The sequence below is a fragment of the Amphiura filiformis genome, chromosome 11 (genome assembly GCF_039555335.1).
Source record: "Amphiura filiformis chromosome 11, Afil_fr2py, whole genome shotgun sequence".
Classification (NCBI taxonomy): domain Eukaryota; kingdom Metazoa; phylum Echinodermata; class Ophiuroidea; order Amphilepidida; family Amphiuridae; genus Amphiura; species Amphiura filiformis.
In genome coordinates this window covers 15,166,096-15,184,636 of record NC_092638.1, presented here as the reverse complement: position 1 = coordinate 15,184,636, position 18,541 = coordinate 15,166,096, and the positions used below count along the sequence as shown (strand labels likewise).

Genomic DNA, 18,541 nt, shown 5'->3' with positions numbered 1-18,541 from the left:
CTATTCGTGCTGGCGGTTCTCAATTGGAAGGCGCGTCTATTATTGTCAACAATAATTTGTTTGAACATAATAAACAAACAGCTATACATATTCCAAATACCGTGTCACATTGTAATATTTTTAATAATACTTTTTGGAACAACACGGGAGTCCATATTGTTGACATATTCGACGCCAAACCTCTAACCTCTGCCGCTACAAATCAACTCTCTCATGTTCTTGAAGGTAACATCTTCCAAGATAACAAACCCTCGACGGATGATGATGATGATTTAAATTGCGCAATTTCCACTGGAATTGAAAATACAATTTTGCACTACAACGTTTTTAACAACGTAGAGTATCCTTTTGAACTATGCCCACACCCATATCCATTATTAGATATCCACGACACGGTTAACGCCAGATTCAACCAATGGCATTCTCTCGACAAGGCTGAAATCATTTCTAAAATCTTTGATTTCAATGATTGGAACGACAGGCCGCTCGTATCCTTTGAACCCTTTTTATCTGATCCGTCAAATTTAACAACGGAGAGTAATTATAGAAGTAACCAAGTGTCGATTTTTGGTGGACGGATTTACGACAATATCGTTTTGACAGCTGCAAATGGACCATATTTAGCTACTGCAGATGTAACAGTTATGGATAACACCACCCTTACTATCGAAGCAGGTACTGAAATTCAGTTCCAACCGCATGTAGGTCTTCTCATTCTTGGTCAATTAAAAGCGCTGGGAAGTAAAGAGAACCGAATAAAGTTTAAACCAGCTGTAGATGTTGATTGGCCCATGGATATTGGTGACAATGATCCGACCATATATGGTGACCTACGTCTTACTGACGGACCGTCATCATGGTATGGAAGGTTGGAAATATATGCCCGAGGACTGTGGCTGCCTGTTTATCTACAAACATACTATTGGGAACAGGAAGAGTCTGAAGTAGCGTGTCGTCAACTCGGACTAGGACCACCAGTTGGAAGTTATTACGCTTACGAATTGAATTTACAGAGAAGAAGTCTGCAGATGCACTATTGGTACCATAGCAACATCCAGTGCAATGGACATGAAGAAAAACTTGCAGATTGCCAAAATTACCACCTTTATCCGTGTTACTTTTGCATCTCTGGTGACACTGATTTTGATAGGCATAACTTAATCTTGGAGTGTAGTCCACTTAATCGAACTGAAACAATAAGCACAGGGCACACGGGCTTCTGGGGTGGAGTTCGAATTATTGGAAATTCAAATCTACATCAAGCTGACTCGATTCTCCAATATGTTGACATCATTGGTGCTGGACAATTACACAAGAAGAACAGCCCAGGGTTGTTATTGCGTCATGTTTCCCCCAAGATTGAGCACCTGTCAGTTATCGACTGTGCATCGTTTGGCATCTTTATTGACAATCCTACTACACAATTGACTTTGAGTGAAACAACAGTGTCCAGCTGCGCAACAGACGGAATACTATTGAACCATGTCGTGTTTGTACCTGTGATATTTAGCAACGTGTTCATTCAAGAAACATTGGGGAGTCCTTTGCGTGTGGTTCAAAAGGAAAAGGTTGCTTTATTTTCCGATAGCCTGTTCCATTTAAAACCGGTATGCTTGGACCAATCACCTGAATTGATAGAAGTTGACGGTTTCACGGAAATATTGCACCATTCTTTGAACACGCCATGTGAAATTTTTATATCAAATCAGACTGAAGCTTTTTTAGTAGAAATCTTTCGGCTCAAGCGATATTTTGATGCATACGATTGTAACGTAGACCTCAGAATCATCGACGAGGAATCCCAGACAGAATTAGGAAGTTTAAACTGCCAAAGCGGGGAGCCAGATTATTTTCAAATCGAAACATCGGGTACGTTGCGTTTATCTTCAACCATTCGCAGTAGCAGCTCGTATCGTGGCTTTGATGATATTTACAATGAATTTTATGATGAAGACTTGGGGACTGGATTTTACATTAGAATTGTGCCTGTTGGATCTGGTGAGTATCCGCTTAATTTTCTATGATATCTCGACGAGGGGGTAGGAGTGGAATTATGTCAGGTTGATTGATTGTTTTGCAAGAGTATCAGCATCACAGTGAATGTCCTAGATAAGGTTTAAAATGACTAATGGACTGTTCATAAGTTACTTTTGGATTGGACATAGCTCATAGACCGCCTGAGTGTTTTAATTATCCACCATAACCCTATACAAAATAGCAATATGTAATAGCGTTACATCGACGTTTAACATAATTCGAAATGGCAATTAGTTTTGCTACTTCGATTACCCTTATTAGACCAAAACAAAAAAATTGTTTGCTTGCCCTCCAGTGGGATTTTTGGGGTGGGTCGGTAGGTCGGAATATTTTTTAAATGACACACTACTGCATAGGCTAGGCAATGGGCATGGGTCATGTGGAAAGATAAATCGATACTTCAGACCGTCCAATACGCATGACACACCATAGAAATAGATTCAATTAGGGGTGACTAAATACTTACAGGCATAACATGGATGTAGGAATGGCCAGTTATAATAAATTGTGAAATGTTATATGAGTTTACGGTGATGATTTTCTTCTTAACAAAACGTTGTTGGCCAAATTTAGATTTAAAATGAAATTTACACGCAGACGAAGTAATAAAAAAACCTCAAAAATATAAACTAACATTTTTTTCAAATTTTTTTGTTGAAAAGAGCCAACCCTGATTTTGGCCAATTTTAGGTCGGTCGGTGGAGGGCATGCAAGCAAAACAATTTTTGTACAAAACATTAATGACGCCTTGCTCTGTGTTGTGTTGTGTTGTGTTGTATTGTATTGTATTGTGTTGTGTATTGATTTAGACTATTCGGATGAATCTTGTTTTGGTTGCGATGGAATTTGTGACTTTGCGACTGGATCTTGTGTAAACGGCACTGAATATCTTGGAAACAACTGTACGAATGATATTGATGTCCAGTGTAAGTTTATCATATTTAATTGAAATTTGTGCATTTAAATGTTCATGTTGGATATGTTCGTCATTATGACGATAAACCATTTTTATGGTATCAAACTTGCCAATTCAATAAATCTGAAGCTGAGCCGTGCTACTGACTGAAGAATTCGAAAATACAACATTGAAAGTAAATAAAGTACACACGACTCTATTAGCAAAACTCGACTTTCTGTCAAAAAAAACCCTAACAACATGAACAATAATTGTTGCGCGCTATTTGGTGAACGCCAATATTATGATGAGATACTGTTGGTTGAAATTGATTTCGAAATATAGGAGTGAAATTCCATAGCCGTAGAGTGGCTGTTTCCTGGCTTGATCTGCAATCGACGTTTTTTTAAAGACGTGTACAGATGAAGCAAGTTGTTGTTTGCTGTATCAAGCCCAGGTAGACATATTATAAATCCTGTTTCATCAATCTAACATTCTGCTGCACTGCCCCCGACTTGGGACGGGCGGTGGTTGGTTGAGCGCTTTGTTCCCGGGAATCCCCCCTCTCCAGTGCAGCAACTGTTGACATCAGGAAATCACATTACAGTAGAGGTAACTCACTTCTTTCAGACCAGTAACTGTCGGTATAAGGTGTTGAAACCAACGTGCCAAACTTAACCCCCAATACCAAGCAAACCCTTTGTCATGGATCTGCAGGGCAGGATTTGCACTGCTGTAACATCTTGATGTGTGCAAGTTCCATTAGAGGTTAGGCTGGTCACAGGATCCTGGTCCTATGTAGGGAAGTAGAGCTTGGTCATTTATTCAACTTCAGGTAGGTCGAGTGGTGGCATATACGGACGGTTCACCAATTCCCAGTTTCCAAAGTGTCTGTTGTTGCGTGCAAGCCATAGAGTGTATGTTGCTCTTAATGTTGTTCTCGCCACAGTATCCAGTGCCTTTTCGGTTTCTTTGTTTGTGAGGCCAAACAACTTGAAGCAGGTTCGAAGTGTGTTGTTTATGAATCCTCTTGTTCCCACCTCTACTGGGAAGTATTTAAGTTCCCATCTTCATACTTCATTTTCTTTCTGAGGTTGGCCTGTGCTAAGTTCTCCTCAGCAGGTACTGTGAGTTCAATTATGATGCCTTGCTTGTCTGATGGCAAGTAGACAGTTATGTCTGGCCTTTTCGATGTTGTCACTATCTCTGGAGGGAACATAGCTGGGCGATTGTCTTCATCCCACACTACTTGCCAGTCCTCACAGCTTTGGATGATGTTGTCTTTCTGGGTTCTGTGCCATGCTACATTTCTGTATTTCATTCCAGTCTCAGTTCTGAATGAAATGCCGGTAACTTTCTGTTGATCTCCGTCGCCTACTGTCCCAAATCTAGCTTTCAAAACAGCAGGAACTAGTTGGTGGACTATCTCTCGGAGTACCATGTCATGTCTCCAGTTGTAACGGCCTGTTTTAAGAGAGTACTGGCAGCAGTTGAATATGTGCAGCATTGTGCAGCAGTTGTAGCCACAGAGAGTACACTGATCTAGTGGGTGTTTGTTCCAGGTCTTCAAGTTGGCAGGTGAGGGTAGTGTGTCTTGGATTGAGTTGAGGTAAAATTTCAGCATCTCAGGTGACCAGGAGTAGAGGAGACTATTCCATCTTGTGTCCATGTGCATGGCTGTTTCCCATCCGAGGAAGCGACCTTGTTTTGCCATTCCATATAAGGAGACAAGTAGGTGCTCTTCTGAGACATCTTTAGTAATGGATGATAGCGTGCTCCTATGCTCTTGCTTAGACATCTGCTCTTGGCGCTTCTTGATGAAGCCCAGGCCCTGGCGACCATGTTGCCCTCTGCATAGCTCGTAGATAAAAAGATGACTTTCTCTTTCATGTAGCTCTTTCACACCATTCCTTTTCACGTTTCTTTCCTCTCTGCCTCTGCTCTATGTGACCATAGATGAACTGTGTCTCCTCGTCCATCATTTCATGATGTGGTACTTCACCAACTGCATACATTTGAAATGCGTTGTTAAAGCTTTCAGTTGAAGGCCCTTGTTAACTCTCTTTCTGTAGAAAATAGAGGTGTTGGCGCATTTCGGCAGGCTTGCCCATCTCTTGAGGTCGCGTGTAGCCACAGCTTGAAGATTTTGGGCGAATGACACTGGGAAGCAGTAGATGATGAATTCCCAAGATATCCTGCTCACAATGTGGTTTTCATATATCCACATCTTAGCGATACTGTTGACGTGGTCATTGTTTACTCTCTCTAGGAGAGTCTTCAGTTTGGACTCGACACCATATCGGACTCGTCATAGTAGTTAAAGATTAGCTCACGAGTGGTAGATGGGACGTTGTATCATTCCAGTGCAAATTGGATCAGGTTATGAGCAACCGAACCATATGCATTAGCCAGGTCCAGCCATGCTACAACAATCTCACGAGCATTCTGTTTAGCATCAAGGAGGGTCTCCATCAGGGCCGGGCATCAGGGCTTGAGTGTGTTCAACGCAACCAATATAGCCATTTTTTGTCATATAGGACAACAGGTGATTTGCAAACACTTGGAAGAACATCTTCCCGCTAACATTTGTCAAAGTTATGCTTCTAAACAGTTCTGGCCTTGGTGTATCATCCTCTTTTGGTATCAGAACTGCTTCTCCAATTCTCCATGACAGGGGGATTTTGCCCTTCTTCCAAACTCTTCTGAGGATACCATGGTATCAGGTATGGGATGGCATTGGTTCCTGGAGCAGATTTATTCCTCTTTCTCAGTATTGCTTCCTCAAGTTCTGCCATGGATGGCGAATCTTCCGACAGTTGGTGCCTTGGAGCTGCAGGTTTTGGAATGCCTCTCAAGGGATTGTATCGGTAATCTCGCTTTTTGTCTTGATAAGTTGTGCTGAAATACTTATTCGCTACATCTCTGGAGAAGTATGGTGCTCCTTGCGATGCTTTGGGGTCAAAGAGCTTCTTAGCGTACTGGTGAGGGTTTTTATTAAACGCCTCCTGTGCATGTCGCTGACTTCTCTTTTTCCTTTCTCTTTGAGCTCCATTTTCCTGATCTTGTTATGAAGTCTCATTGCTTTCAGGAACTCTTGGTTCACTTTCAGTATTTAATGGTCTGATTTGTTGTCTTTCATTGCTTTCTTGAGTTTTTTCTTAAGATCTTGTTTCATTTTGCGAAATCTTTTCTGTTAGCGAGACTTTTGCACTTTCTTCTGATCTTTTGCTTTGGGTGGATGTTTGGCACCATATTTTTCTTCTAGGAAGTTGTAAATAAATTTTTCTCTTCTTTCTAGCTCTACTGTTGGGTCTTTGTAAATAGGGAGTGATTCCAATGCTTCTGACAGTTCATTATCTAACTCATTCCATGCCCTTTTGTCACCAGATTTGGGTAGATTTAATCTCGGTTTATATTCCATCTTGCCACAGACTTTCTTGATGTCCAGCTGGTCCTTCTTCTGATGTAGGAAGTAATCATCTTTCAGGTTGGCTCTGTGGTTATGTACCTGTCCATTTCCTGATTGACTCGTCGGAGTGCAGACTTAGAGGCATTGCTCAAGTTACTTCCTCCTGCGCTTTCCTACAATGGGCTTGATGTGCTGCCCGGCTGCGGCTTGAGGGCCACTCTTTTCCACAGGTTTCACAGGCATAGCAGCCATTCTGTTCCGACCTTGGGACTTCCCGCGGTCTAGTTTCATTTCCAATTTCATCATCGTTAAATCCGGCCGGTGAGCTGATCTTCCTGACCCAATACACACATATTGTACATGGAAAACACCGTGACAATACGTAGTGTATTGTCACGGTGAAGACCGTGCTTGGAAGAGTATGCTGTATGCTAGCATACGTATGGTCACGGTGTATAACGTTGTCAAAATACCACGTATTTAGTACAGTAATAGTACAGTAATAGCGCCCTCTGTTGGTTATAATTCACTTTAAAACGTATTTTCAACGTAGTGAAGAAATATTTTAGGTAATATAACACTATAGAATATAAAAACTAGTATTTTTAGAAGTTACATTTCAAGGTCGTTACATTAAGGTTACTCAATGTTTTAACATTAAGGTTAATTTTTTTAAAAACAAATTAGAGACAGCCCGTCACCCTTAAGGTTACTCATTGTTGTTTGTTGATGCTGGGGCCCAGTATCAACTAAAAACATCAAGGCCGCAGGGCCGGAAGGCCCGAGGCCGGAGACTTCCATACGACGACTAAACACTCCAAGTGGGACCCCAATATAAGGGCCCCGCAGGTCAAGAAAGCAAGAGTAACCTTAAGGATGACGAACTGATAACGAAAATTCTGTTATATTTACGGACAGCTCGTCACCCATTTCATAGGCCTACTACTACCCCATAATTTCCCTCATTCTTCAGGCCCTGCCCTCTATCGGGGGCTAATTTATAGTTTAAGCTTGTTTGCTATTGTTTTTGGAGCAACATTGTTTTTATAAGCCTGCGGCGCGACCTTGAACAATATTGTCTTAGCAATATTGTCTTTTGAGATAACGCCCCGTAGCCACCCCCAGCCAGCCCCATTCCTCATTTTGATTTTTAACATACCAATATTCTGCTTTTTATATTCTATGGCGTCGCATATTATCTCAAATATTTCTTCACTACGTTGAAAATACGTAATTATGACCAACAGAGGGCTTTATTACTGTACTAAAGTACGTGGTATTTTGACAACGGTATACACTCTGACAATACGTATGCTAGCATACAGCATACTCTTCCAAGCACGGTCTTCACCGTGACAATACACTACGTATTGTCACAGTGTTTTCCGTGTCCATACGGACAGCTCTGGAGGTGATATTCTTTTTAAAAAAATCACCACGACCAGGATATTTCGGAAAATTTAGTTCTAGAGTAAATATTGTATCGTCCAAAACAGATTGTCAAGACCCAAGTCTTACGAAAAAGTATTTCTTGAAAGACGTAAAAGTTTGTAGAAATTGGCCTGAGTGCCCCGGGGTTGTGTCAGCTTGGTGAAGACTGGCACAGTGTCATCGCCCCGATATGTTCATGGCAGAAATCGCCATGGTAGGTTGAATCCACAGCCACGCATGGCTATTTTGTTCCGACCTGTTCCGACGAGGGACATCAGACTAAGGCTATTGACAATAGCCTGGTGACTGACCTCTGTACGGTCAGTGAGCATGGTATACGCCATGAGGTCATCTGCTTTTAGACTGCCTCCACGAGTGGCCTACGCTGCGCTATAGTTCGGCACATATAAAATCAGAATTTTTGTCAGTTTTTGAGGTGAATACGCACGGTTCTTTCTCAATACGCAAGCTAACGACTATCATATCCTTTCAACACATATATTCAAGTGCAAGCATAAAAGTATGGCTTCTTTAGAATAAAAAAATTACGGGAGATAATCATCATTTTTTACACCGGTATCCAAAGATTTATTGTCTGAATATCAAATCGTGCATAACACATTCACGTGTATCGATCCCGGTTATTCATTTTAGTGTCTCTGCTTTACAATGTAATTATTAACCAGGTGATGTCGGTGTGTGAGGGCAGTGCGAGCTGTAACCATCTCATATCATGGGACGTTATCGAGTTCTCTATTCATTACTTGAATACATTTATGGCGAAATGCTGGAGAATACTGTGATGTGCCCTGAGTAATTTGATTTAATTTAATTATTTAACTTTGTTTACAAGCTGAAAGTATTTCATGAGATGGGAAACCCCCTTGTACGTGCAAGACAATGGTGTGGAAAGTCATTTTGGTATTCCCCCAAATTATTGTAAACAAAGTCAGATCTATGTTTGGAACTTGGAAATCCCCAGTTCAGTATATTGCACCATAGTCAGAAACCCCCCCAGGAATTGATGTAATGTGAAAGGTGAATGTGTATAATTAATATTGGGAAATCCCAAGATTGCAGCAATGGTGTGAAAATGTGATCGAAGTAATGGTTTATTAATAGATGATGGGTTTTTTGCATGAGTACTGATATAAAAAGCTGGAGGCTTTTGTTGGGACTTTACAGAATGCCGTGGGAGATAGAGAAACTCCACATGTGTGTGATGGTCTTCGTGCTTCAAAAAAGAAGTGCATTTTAACCAGTTTATATAGCCAATAATTGAGCTAATTTTAATACAGCAACGAAGAAGACAGCGAGCACACAAAAGTGCTCTTCCTCATCAAAGGATTAAAAGTTCTTCTGTCAAATTGCTGGAGTTTGCTGGGTTTGTGAAGGCCACGCATCTGTCAAAAAACAGCGGAGCTGTGTTAAAGAAACCTGTTCCCTGGGAAAAGAGTGATTGGTGAAAGAAACACCATTTTTGGAGAAAGCAGCGCAAGGAGATATATTTGTGGAGAAAGCAGCGTAAGGAGATATATTTGTGGAGATAGCAGCGCAAAGGAGATTGGAGGAAGCATCATCATTTTCGTATGAGGATTTTATACGCAAGGATTTATAAATGCAAGTGTACTATGGACTTCGCTGATTTTCGCAGGACAAGTGAATAAGGATATATGTGACCGTACAGCACGAATGAGCCGTAAATGTCCTCAATTGTATTCTGAGTTACAGTGTAAAATGGGCATGAAGGTCATATTCATAGGTATTTCAATTTGGTGCTACGTGTATCTCATTAAATGAGGTACACGTAGCACCAAATTGAGGTACCTATGAATACGACCTTCATGCCCATTTTACACTGTAACTCAGAATACAATTGAGGACATTTACGGCTCATTCGTGCTGTACGGTCACATATTACATCAGTCGTCCAGAACATTGCAAGAACTCTAGAATCACCAACAAGAAGACCGCTGGTTAAGTACCGATAGAGTAAAACTGATTGTGTGATTTTAGTGAATATTGTTGTTATATGTACCAAGCATACTTTGTTTTCAATTAAAGACTTAGATTATGTTAGCTTAATCAAACAGTGTATTTGTGTTGTGCATTCGTGTGAGTTCGGGTAAAAGGTGATTTTGGCCTTGAGTCAAGTACGACTCGTTACAATACTGATTACCACACAGCGATTGCATTACTACAGTAATCAAAAGAATTAAGGTAGCAGTTGTTTTCACCCCTGTAATTATCCTAAATAAAGACAAATGCATCAAAATTAAAACATGCATCCGATGCCTGTAGTTCCGATTTAAGACCTTATTTGTTCAAATTGGTTGAGAATGAAAGAAACGGTGATCCAAAACCTAATGAAGATACGAAATAAAAAGTTGCACTTTTGTGTTCTTATCAATGAAAGCACGATGCTAGTTTTTCGTGCTAATCAATGAAAGCGCAGCGTTAGTTCTCTTGTTCGCGAACGCTTTGTGTACAAATCAATAGGACGTGCAATGTTCCAAACTGCAACTTTAATATATCTTCATTGGGTTTTTGGATCGTCGTGTCTTTATTTCTTAAACAATTTCAATGAATGAGGTCTTAAATTCGAGCTAAAGGATGCGGATATTGGCTGCTGGTTCCAATTATGACATATAGATCTTTGTTTAGGATATATAGGGGGTGAACGTAACTGGTACCTTAATTATTTGGCTTACATGTATATATACATGCACTAGGACAGTGGTCCTAGGCTATCCCATTGAAAATGGTCGTTTGCTCGTGCATTTAAGCACGAGCAAATTTAAAATCATAATTAACGAAATTTTGCAGTGGAAACTACAAAAGTGTAACTCTCAGTCAGCTACAATATGCCCAAACATTGTTAAATGTCTAAAAGTCAGAATTTTCTTGATATTAATATGCCGAAATTCGCCAACAGAGTCGTGTATATTAGTAGGTCGTGTATACCCTATTGTTTTGCCAAGCTGCAAAAGTGAAGGTAAAGCTAAAAGTGACTGGTCGATTTTTCAAAGGCGATGGGGGTATGAATACCGTCTATATAGGGTTGAATTTTATACACGGTAATCATCGGATAATATTGGATGGATATATAGGAATTAGGTTCAATGTTTACTCTCTTCATTGTTTTTTTTTGTTCTCATTGTTTACTCATTATTATTTTAGTTTGTAAACCAGGATGGCCAGTAGTTAATCGTGGTGGCTTTGCCACGGCAGGCTGGACAATGGTATCTCCTGATCAACAGTTTCAATGTTATGGGCAAGTTACATCATGGCGTTATTATGGGAGAAACAATCCATTCACAGCTATCGTATGGAGACCAATACCAGGAAGTGATACTGCATTTCAAATTATAGGCATTAATGACATACCAGTTGGAGCTCAACACATACCAGTAACGTATAATGTTCCAGAAGCTGAGCGTATTAGGGTACAACCTGGTGACGTCATAGGATGGTCATTTGGAATTTCTGCTTTAACCCGTAACTACGGAGGTAGTTATCGTGTTCGTTGGCTTGGTGGAAATCTTTATGGAAGTTTAGTGGTAAATCAAATACTGGACATCAATGCAGGCGTAGGGGAACGAGAATACTCTATTGAGGCTATAGCAGAACAATATGAACCAGGTTTGATTCACATCGTTTTATTGAGATTATATGGTCACGCATGAGTGAGGTTGATAACCTCCGTAGAAATTTGAAATGTTTTCTTTCACCAGTTTTACAACAATTCCTGATTTTAGTTAAAACAGCATACTAAATATTTTCCAATATTGATTCCATAATTAAATCATATTATACATAATCTATCGAACTTTAAGTTCAATTTGATTTTTATGGACGCTTATGAACATTTTATAACTAAGTTTGAAATATATAAGTTTAATTAATTATTTTGTACGTTAATAGTCTAACGAAAACTCTTCAACTTTTCAGATGGATCGTGTATTAGTGTCAGTGGATTGTGTAAGTTCACAGGGGGTAAATGTGCATGTGGTACTGGACTTTTTGGAAACACATGTTCGTTGAGTAAGTATGTTATTTCTGTACTTCACCATAAGTGAGCAACTGATGCTTAACTCTTTAATAATTAACACTCCTCTTCATCACATTTGAGATTTTCGCACTCTACATAAAAGGAGTGTGGTACAATAAATAAGCACACCGGCTACTTTAAACGACGTCAAACTACTGTATTTCCGATATTGTTTTATAATAGATGACACGGAGCCTCCAGTAATAGGTAACTGTGAGCATTTCGTTCAGTTTGTTCTTTCCTCTGACACCACGGTGGCTGTAAATAACACGTTACTTGCCATCACCGACAACAGCGGGCAATATCAGGTAATGAAATTATCCACATCTTGATTGATCTATATTTCATACACTCTTATATCAAAGCAGCCAATCAGAAAAGCTGTTAGAAAAGTACGAAACATGCATTGATTGTGTATATTGTGCAATCGGGGCTCGTGCATTAGACGCATCGGCCGGTATTCACAAAAGGAGACTAACTTTAGTCCTGGACTAAATCGGAGGTTTAGTCCAGGACTAAAGTTATTTGGTATTCACAAAAGTGGACTAGGCTTAGTCCTGGACTAAAATGATGCAAAAACGGCACCAAATTTAGTCCACTGAGAGGGCAGGTTTAACTTGTGGACTAAGCGGTGACCGGTGGCTGTGAAATAGCAGTTTTGGGCACTTTTTTAAGCATTTTGTTGAATAAAAATACTGTCAGGGGCAAACAAAGTGATCAGAACTTTAAAACTTACAGCAGCTTTGTAAATGTTATGAAAGGTCACCTTGGAACCTACGTAAATAAGTTTATAGGCCGAGTTTCGTTCACCAAACCGGGAATCGGGCCGCGAAACTACAAGAAAGGCTGAAATTTCCGGTGAGTATTGTGATTATTTGTTCATTTTTTTTATTTAAAAAACGAATTAAAACATTAAAGGACATCATCTGTGACGAAACATCATTAACATGTAAATTAGTAACGCCCCGCCCATCAACAGTTCCCGGAAGTGCTTTATTAATGCCCGTAATTAATTGGAATTTTGACATACCTACCGCCACATTACTCGGGTAAAATGCCCAATTTTTCCATCTAAAAATGCATTTTGTATATTTTCGTTCGTGTAAGATTTAACGGAGACTGTGGTCTGCAAAGTAATGAAGCATAGACGTGAATTAGTAGCCAGGTATGCCGTAACCAGAGCTATTTTCAACCTTAAATTTTCATGCCACGTAAGCTTACGCATGTACGTAGGTATATGTCCTGATGTATTTGCCATACTGAAATGCTAGCCTACATAATACATGTATCTGAAATGCTAGCCTACATAATACATGTATAAACAAGTAAAGGTAAACACTGGATCACGGCGATCAGAAGGACATCATAACATGGTTAGGTTAACTAGCAATAGCAAACTAGGGTACAGTCTGATTTAGACTCCATCCATGTCGCAGTGCGGTGCGATGACATCGCTGATGCTGCGATACTTCTAGTTCTATGAAATCTGAGCAGCCAGGTTTTTACAAGCTTGCATGCTCGACGGTGAAAATTCTCATCATGTGGTGGAAATTTTGTCGGGGATGAAAGTTGAACTTTCTTCGCATTGTGCTGCGATATCGTGGCCATGCTGCATGCATGCATGCTTGTGATTGGCTGCTAGAAATTCATACGCGAAGCCTGTAATCCAATCGAAAGAAATTGATTGCCTGACCGCGCACTAATTGCGAGGTCATTAATAACTCACAATGACTCCGGACGCGCAACAATGACTTCTGAGCGCGTGTGCGTGTATAAGCTGCGCGTTATGGCAATGCACACGCCTACGCGATGCCGTCACGCTTCTGTGATTGGTAGCTCTTGTTGTCGGCGCGAATGTTACATTCGCCTGGTTGATTTTTTAACTGATGGTATAAAGCCATATAAAGCAGTGCTGGTACAGTAGTGATCACCCAGGCTTTATCCACCCTAATGTGGCAGTGACGTAAGTGCCCATTTCATTGGGCGCAGCTACAAATCTTAAGTGTTTGCTCAAAGTGCAGCTGGCGTACACACGCACATGCTTACTCGGGGAGCTAGGGCCACTTTCTGTGCACCCCCCACAGGACCAAACCAAACCAACTTTTTTAGGTTCCTGAGATGACCCCAAAACATAATCAGGATGTTCCCAAAAATATAAACTGGCCCCAAGGGGGGTAAAAGGTCATCGAACTTTGCATATGGTCAAAATTTCAAACTTGCTCAAATTGTGTTGAAACCCAAAAAGGTCAAAGGTCACGTTTTTTTTTTTTTTTTTTTCGAAAACATCAAAGTGCTCCGATTTTGCCAAAAGAGGTATCAAAATGTTCGTTTTGATGAAACAAATCAAATAAGTATAGGATTGCACCATCTTGGATGTTTCGTTACCTAGGTAACACAGCCTCAATGGTAGGGCCTACTTGACCTATTTTGCTGTGTTACCTAGGTAACGTAAGCATCCAAGATATTACAATCCTATCCTTATTTGATTTGTTTAACCAAAACGAACAATTTGACACCTCTTTTGGCAAAATCGGAGCACTTTGTTGTTTTCGACCCCTATAGAGCAAAAATGTGACCTTTGACCTTTTTGGTTATAACTCATGAACAATACGTCCTAGATAGGTCAAACTATACATTTTCTGAATCCTTGTGATTAGGGGAATACATTGGAATGGTTTTCAACACAATTTGAAATTTTGACCCTATATGCAAAGTTCGATGACCTTTTACCCCCCTTGGGGCCAGTTTATATTTTTGGGAACATCCTGATTATGTTTTGGGGTCATCTCAGGAACCTAAAAAAGTTGGTTTGGTTTGGTCCTGTGGGGGTGCACAGAAAGTGGTCCTAGCTCCCAGATGCACATGCGAAACAGCTAGCTGCCTTCAGCAGTGTCCGAGTGCTCTTGCTGATTATCTCAAGTTCCCGTAAAAAGAACTATACTGTGTTTCATCTCAAGTGTATGGTTATGCCATGTTGGATTTAGTGGTGGCAGACTCGAATCAATGCATTCACGCGGTTTAGTCACCAGCGTATGCACAAATCGCCCTTCTACGTGTGTGTAAACATCCAGCGGGATTAAGATTGCGCACAAGATAGACTACCGGTCATGACTTGTTACCTTGCTTGACCGGTGAATGAGGTGTTGATGTATTAAATGATTGATTTGGCCAATCAGAACCTTGTTTATGCTAAAACAGTGCCAAATCTCAGACCGCTGAAGATTCTGCTGGATTTCGTAGTGGCATATTCAAATTTCTTGAAGTATAGTGAATCTAGCATATTTGGTGGAATAAATTCGCACAAAGCGCGCACAAATTTGCACTTTTGAGGTTAAAATGGCCAAATATGCGGTTCGTGTGTAATTACGCTCACACACGCTTGTACATACTCGCATGTACACTTGCGCACACGAGTGCGTACCCACAATAACTTTGCGCACGCAAGTGTATACCCACAATAACTTCGAGTGCATACCCACAACAAGCGCCGCCACTGACAAGGAGAATATGAATTTTAAATAGAATGTGTGCATTAGGCAGCTCCATTGAATTCCATACACCCTCTGATAAAGATTCAGCATCTGAGGGAGTGCGAGTTTCAATTTTTCAAAATCTTTTACAGGGGGAGTGTGGACTTTAAATGGCTTAGCCCAATATTACTGGTAATTTGGTTTATTTCAACTTACAATAACAAAATGTCTCAATTACAAGTTCAATTTCATGGAAAAACAGGAGAAAACTTGCTAGTGCTACCAAGTAAGTTTTCATGATAGGACAAATGTTCAAATATTTGATGGTATCTATTTTATTTTTTTGTTTTCAGTTGTTTCTGAGGTGTAAGACATTGGTTGTACTGAAAGCTACATTGGTTTGGTTGCACTGAAAACTGGAAATTACGGCCTGAGCCATAACCTAAATCTATAAATGGTGAGTCTTTTTTAACATGTTTAATACAATGTAAGAACAATGGAAACATGATAAAAGGATGTCAATTCTTTAAATTTTGAGAAATCTGGAAATTTGCATGATTTGAAACCAACATAGACTCATGCACAGTCCACTGTACACTAAGCCACACCCCACTCCAAATGCCCACCCCATACCAGCATAGTCACCTTTTCAACATCACCTGTGAGGATGCACACCCCACCCACAGTAATATTGGGCTATTCCATTTAAAATCCACACTGCCCTGTGGAAGATTTTCAAATGGAATGAACACATTAGGCAGCTCCATTTGAATTCCATTTGAGTCAGTATGAATCTTCCATAGAAGGAGAGTGAGTGTCAAATAGTGTTGGTTAATGTGCTAATTCCATTTGAAATTATACTCCCCTGTGGAAGATATGTCTAAATCTTCAACAGGTGGTGTGTGACTTTGCCCAATGGCTTAGCCCAATATTTAAAATTGAGCTTGGTAGTACCATGATGATATACTGGTTATTTGGTTATAAACTTTTATAATAACATGTCTGAATTCCAAGTTAAATTTCATGACAAACTGTTTGAAACTTGGTTTTCATCACAGGAAAAATGTTAATTTTGTGTTCAAAATGTTTGAAGATGATACCTATTTCTAAAATGTTGCTATTTTGTTTTCAGTTGTTTCAGATGTGCCGTGAGACATTGGTTGAACAGAAAGCAAGAAATTACAGCCTTAGCATAAATCTATAAATGGTGAGTTTCTTTTAACATGTTTAATATCAATGTTACTTGTAAGAACCATAAAATCCATAAAATTTTGATATTTTAATGAGATGTAAATTCTTTCAATTTCATAGTAAGTTTTGAGAAAACTGGAAATTTACATGAATTGAAACCTACAATCACATTGTAACATGTTGTAATTTCCCGAGACTTAACGACTCAACTCGGACTCGGCTCATCATTTTGGGATTTGTCACTTGACTCAAGTTTTAAATCCCAAATGACTCCAACTTCAGGTTTATTCTCAAAATCCCAAGTGATGACTCAGTTTATTTAAAGGGGTGTACATAGCCAGATTGACAGCCTCATTTCCCCTCCCACTTTATCCTATCAAAATAGAGATTTGGTACCAGAAGAAAACTCATATATTTATCATAATGTCAGTGAAATTTTGGGCCTGAAATTTGTCCTGTTTAGAAAGAGCCCCAATATTATGAGTTTTTAACTACTCTATTTCTTTCTTTCCTGTTACAGGTATCTTCAAGCATGATGAGTAGTAATATTTGACACCTCCAGTTGGATGACTAAAGATGTTTGTGCAAGATCTCTTCTGTGAATGTTTTTAAAGGAAATCAATGTACATGCAAATGATACATAAAATGTTAAAGAACCACTAAATTTGATATAGATTGCAAAGTTGCAGTGAACATTTTTCTGGACCATTCCAGTAAATCAGCATAATCATGCCTCTTCATTTCAAGTGCGTGAAAAATGTTTGTTATTTAATTATTAATACAATTTGAATTTGTATATTTTAATGCAACTTTCTATGGTGGCAGTTTAAAGTTTGAAGTTGTTATTATTGATATTGTTATTTATTAAGCCAAAGCAGATAACCGTAACCTCTTTTCTTGTTGACATTTGTTTATTATTCTTTAGCTGCCCAAAATGCAGTGTAGTTACTCAGTGAACATTTTGTCTGTTTTCGCCATGGTAGTACAGGGCGCTATTGGGTAATAAATATTTGGGATCTAGTTTTGCTACATTATGATTAGTGGAACCAATGTTTTTTTGCATCCTTATGCCTCAACTGATAAGACTAGAATTGGTTCTCCATTTTTTATGCCCCCTGTGCTTCCCATGAAGGGTCATGGGGCCAAAATTCAAATTTGTTATATCATGTTGCAATCCATCCCTCAAATTGTTTGTTCCTCTCATTGCTTGGAATAAAAAAAAAGGCAACTGTCATTCTGAACTAATGGTTAGTTCAGGAGTTATAGAGTAAAATAGGTCAAAGGTCAAATATCACATGCACAGTCGCCAAATTTTCAAAGTGCACCGATTTAATCACAACTTGTCTCAAAATACTCCTCTGGGCAAACAAAATAGTATAGGAAAACAATTCGTTTGAGAAATGTATAACTGCATAAACTCTGAACGGGGACATGACTATGAAAATTTGTACCAAAATTGTGAATTAAGTATATGTTTGAGATTTCGTATAATAAGGGACCGTTACCGTTCACAAACACTTGTAAGGGGGGGGCCTGATGCAAAAAAAAAAAAAAACAAAAATTTTTTGGGCCCCCCCCTTTACAGACCTCGAAAATTTCAGGGCCCCCTTTTTGACATGAAAATTATGGGTCAACCCCATAGAAAAGCATATAACCTCAATTTTTCCAGGAAAATTTGTGGTCATTTTTTCAGGGCCCCCCCTTAGGAGGGTCCAAAATTTCAGGGCCCCCCTTTTGCATCAGCCCCCCCTTACAAGTGTTTGTGAACGATCCCCAAGGGAGTAATTTGACCTTATAACTCCTGAACTAAGAAGAATATGACCATTGACTTTTTTATTCCCTGTGATGAGTGGAACAATTTGAGATACATAACAACATGATGGGACTATTTTTAAGTTTTGGCCCCACAGTGACCTTATATATTGATACTAATATTATCATCAGCAAAATCGATACTTAGAGACATTCCTGTAAAATTTAAGATATTGATGTTCCTGGTAAACATGTTAAAAACAGAGAAAAAATAATAATAAAAAATTAAGAGAAAAAAATGAAAA

General features: G+C 39.4%; 1 protein-coding gene and 1 long non-coding RNA gene across 2 annotated transcripts in view; both read left to right on the top strand.

The window, feature by feature from the left end:
- Window positions 1-51: 51 nt before the first annotated feature.
- LOC140164401 (uncharacterized) overlaps window positions 52-18,541 on the top strand; it is a 74,046-nt gene continuing 55,556 nt past the window's right edge. The window contains exons 1-5 of the mRNA XM_072187678.1: window positions 52-1,998; window positions 2,847-2,963; window positions 10,953-11,414; window positions 11,724-11,816; window positions 12,007-12,131. Of these exons, the coding sequence (XP_072043779.1) occupies window positions 645-1,998; window positions 2,847-2,963; window positions 10,953-11,414; window positions 11,724-11,816; window positions 12,007-12,131 (2,151 nt within the window). The 5' untranslated portion in view covers window positions 52-644. The remainder of the gene's footprint in view (window positions 1,999-2,846; window positions 2,964-10,952; window positions 11,415-11,723; window positions 11,817-12,006; window positions 12,132-18,541) is intronic.
- Window positions 12,855-18,010, top strand: LOC140164400 (uncharacterized). Its single transcript, XR_011860523.1, has 4 exons — window positions 12,855-12,988; window positions 15,647-15,750; window positions 16,426-16,500; window positions 17,005-18,010. It is a non-coding gene; the product is annotated as an uncharacterized lncRNA (long non-coding RNA).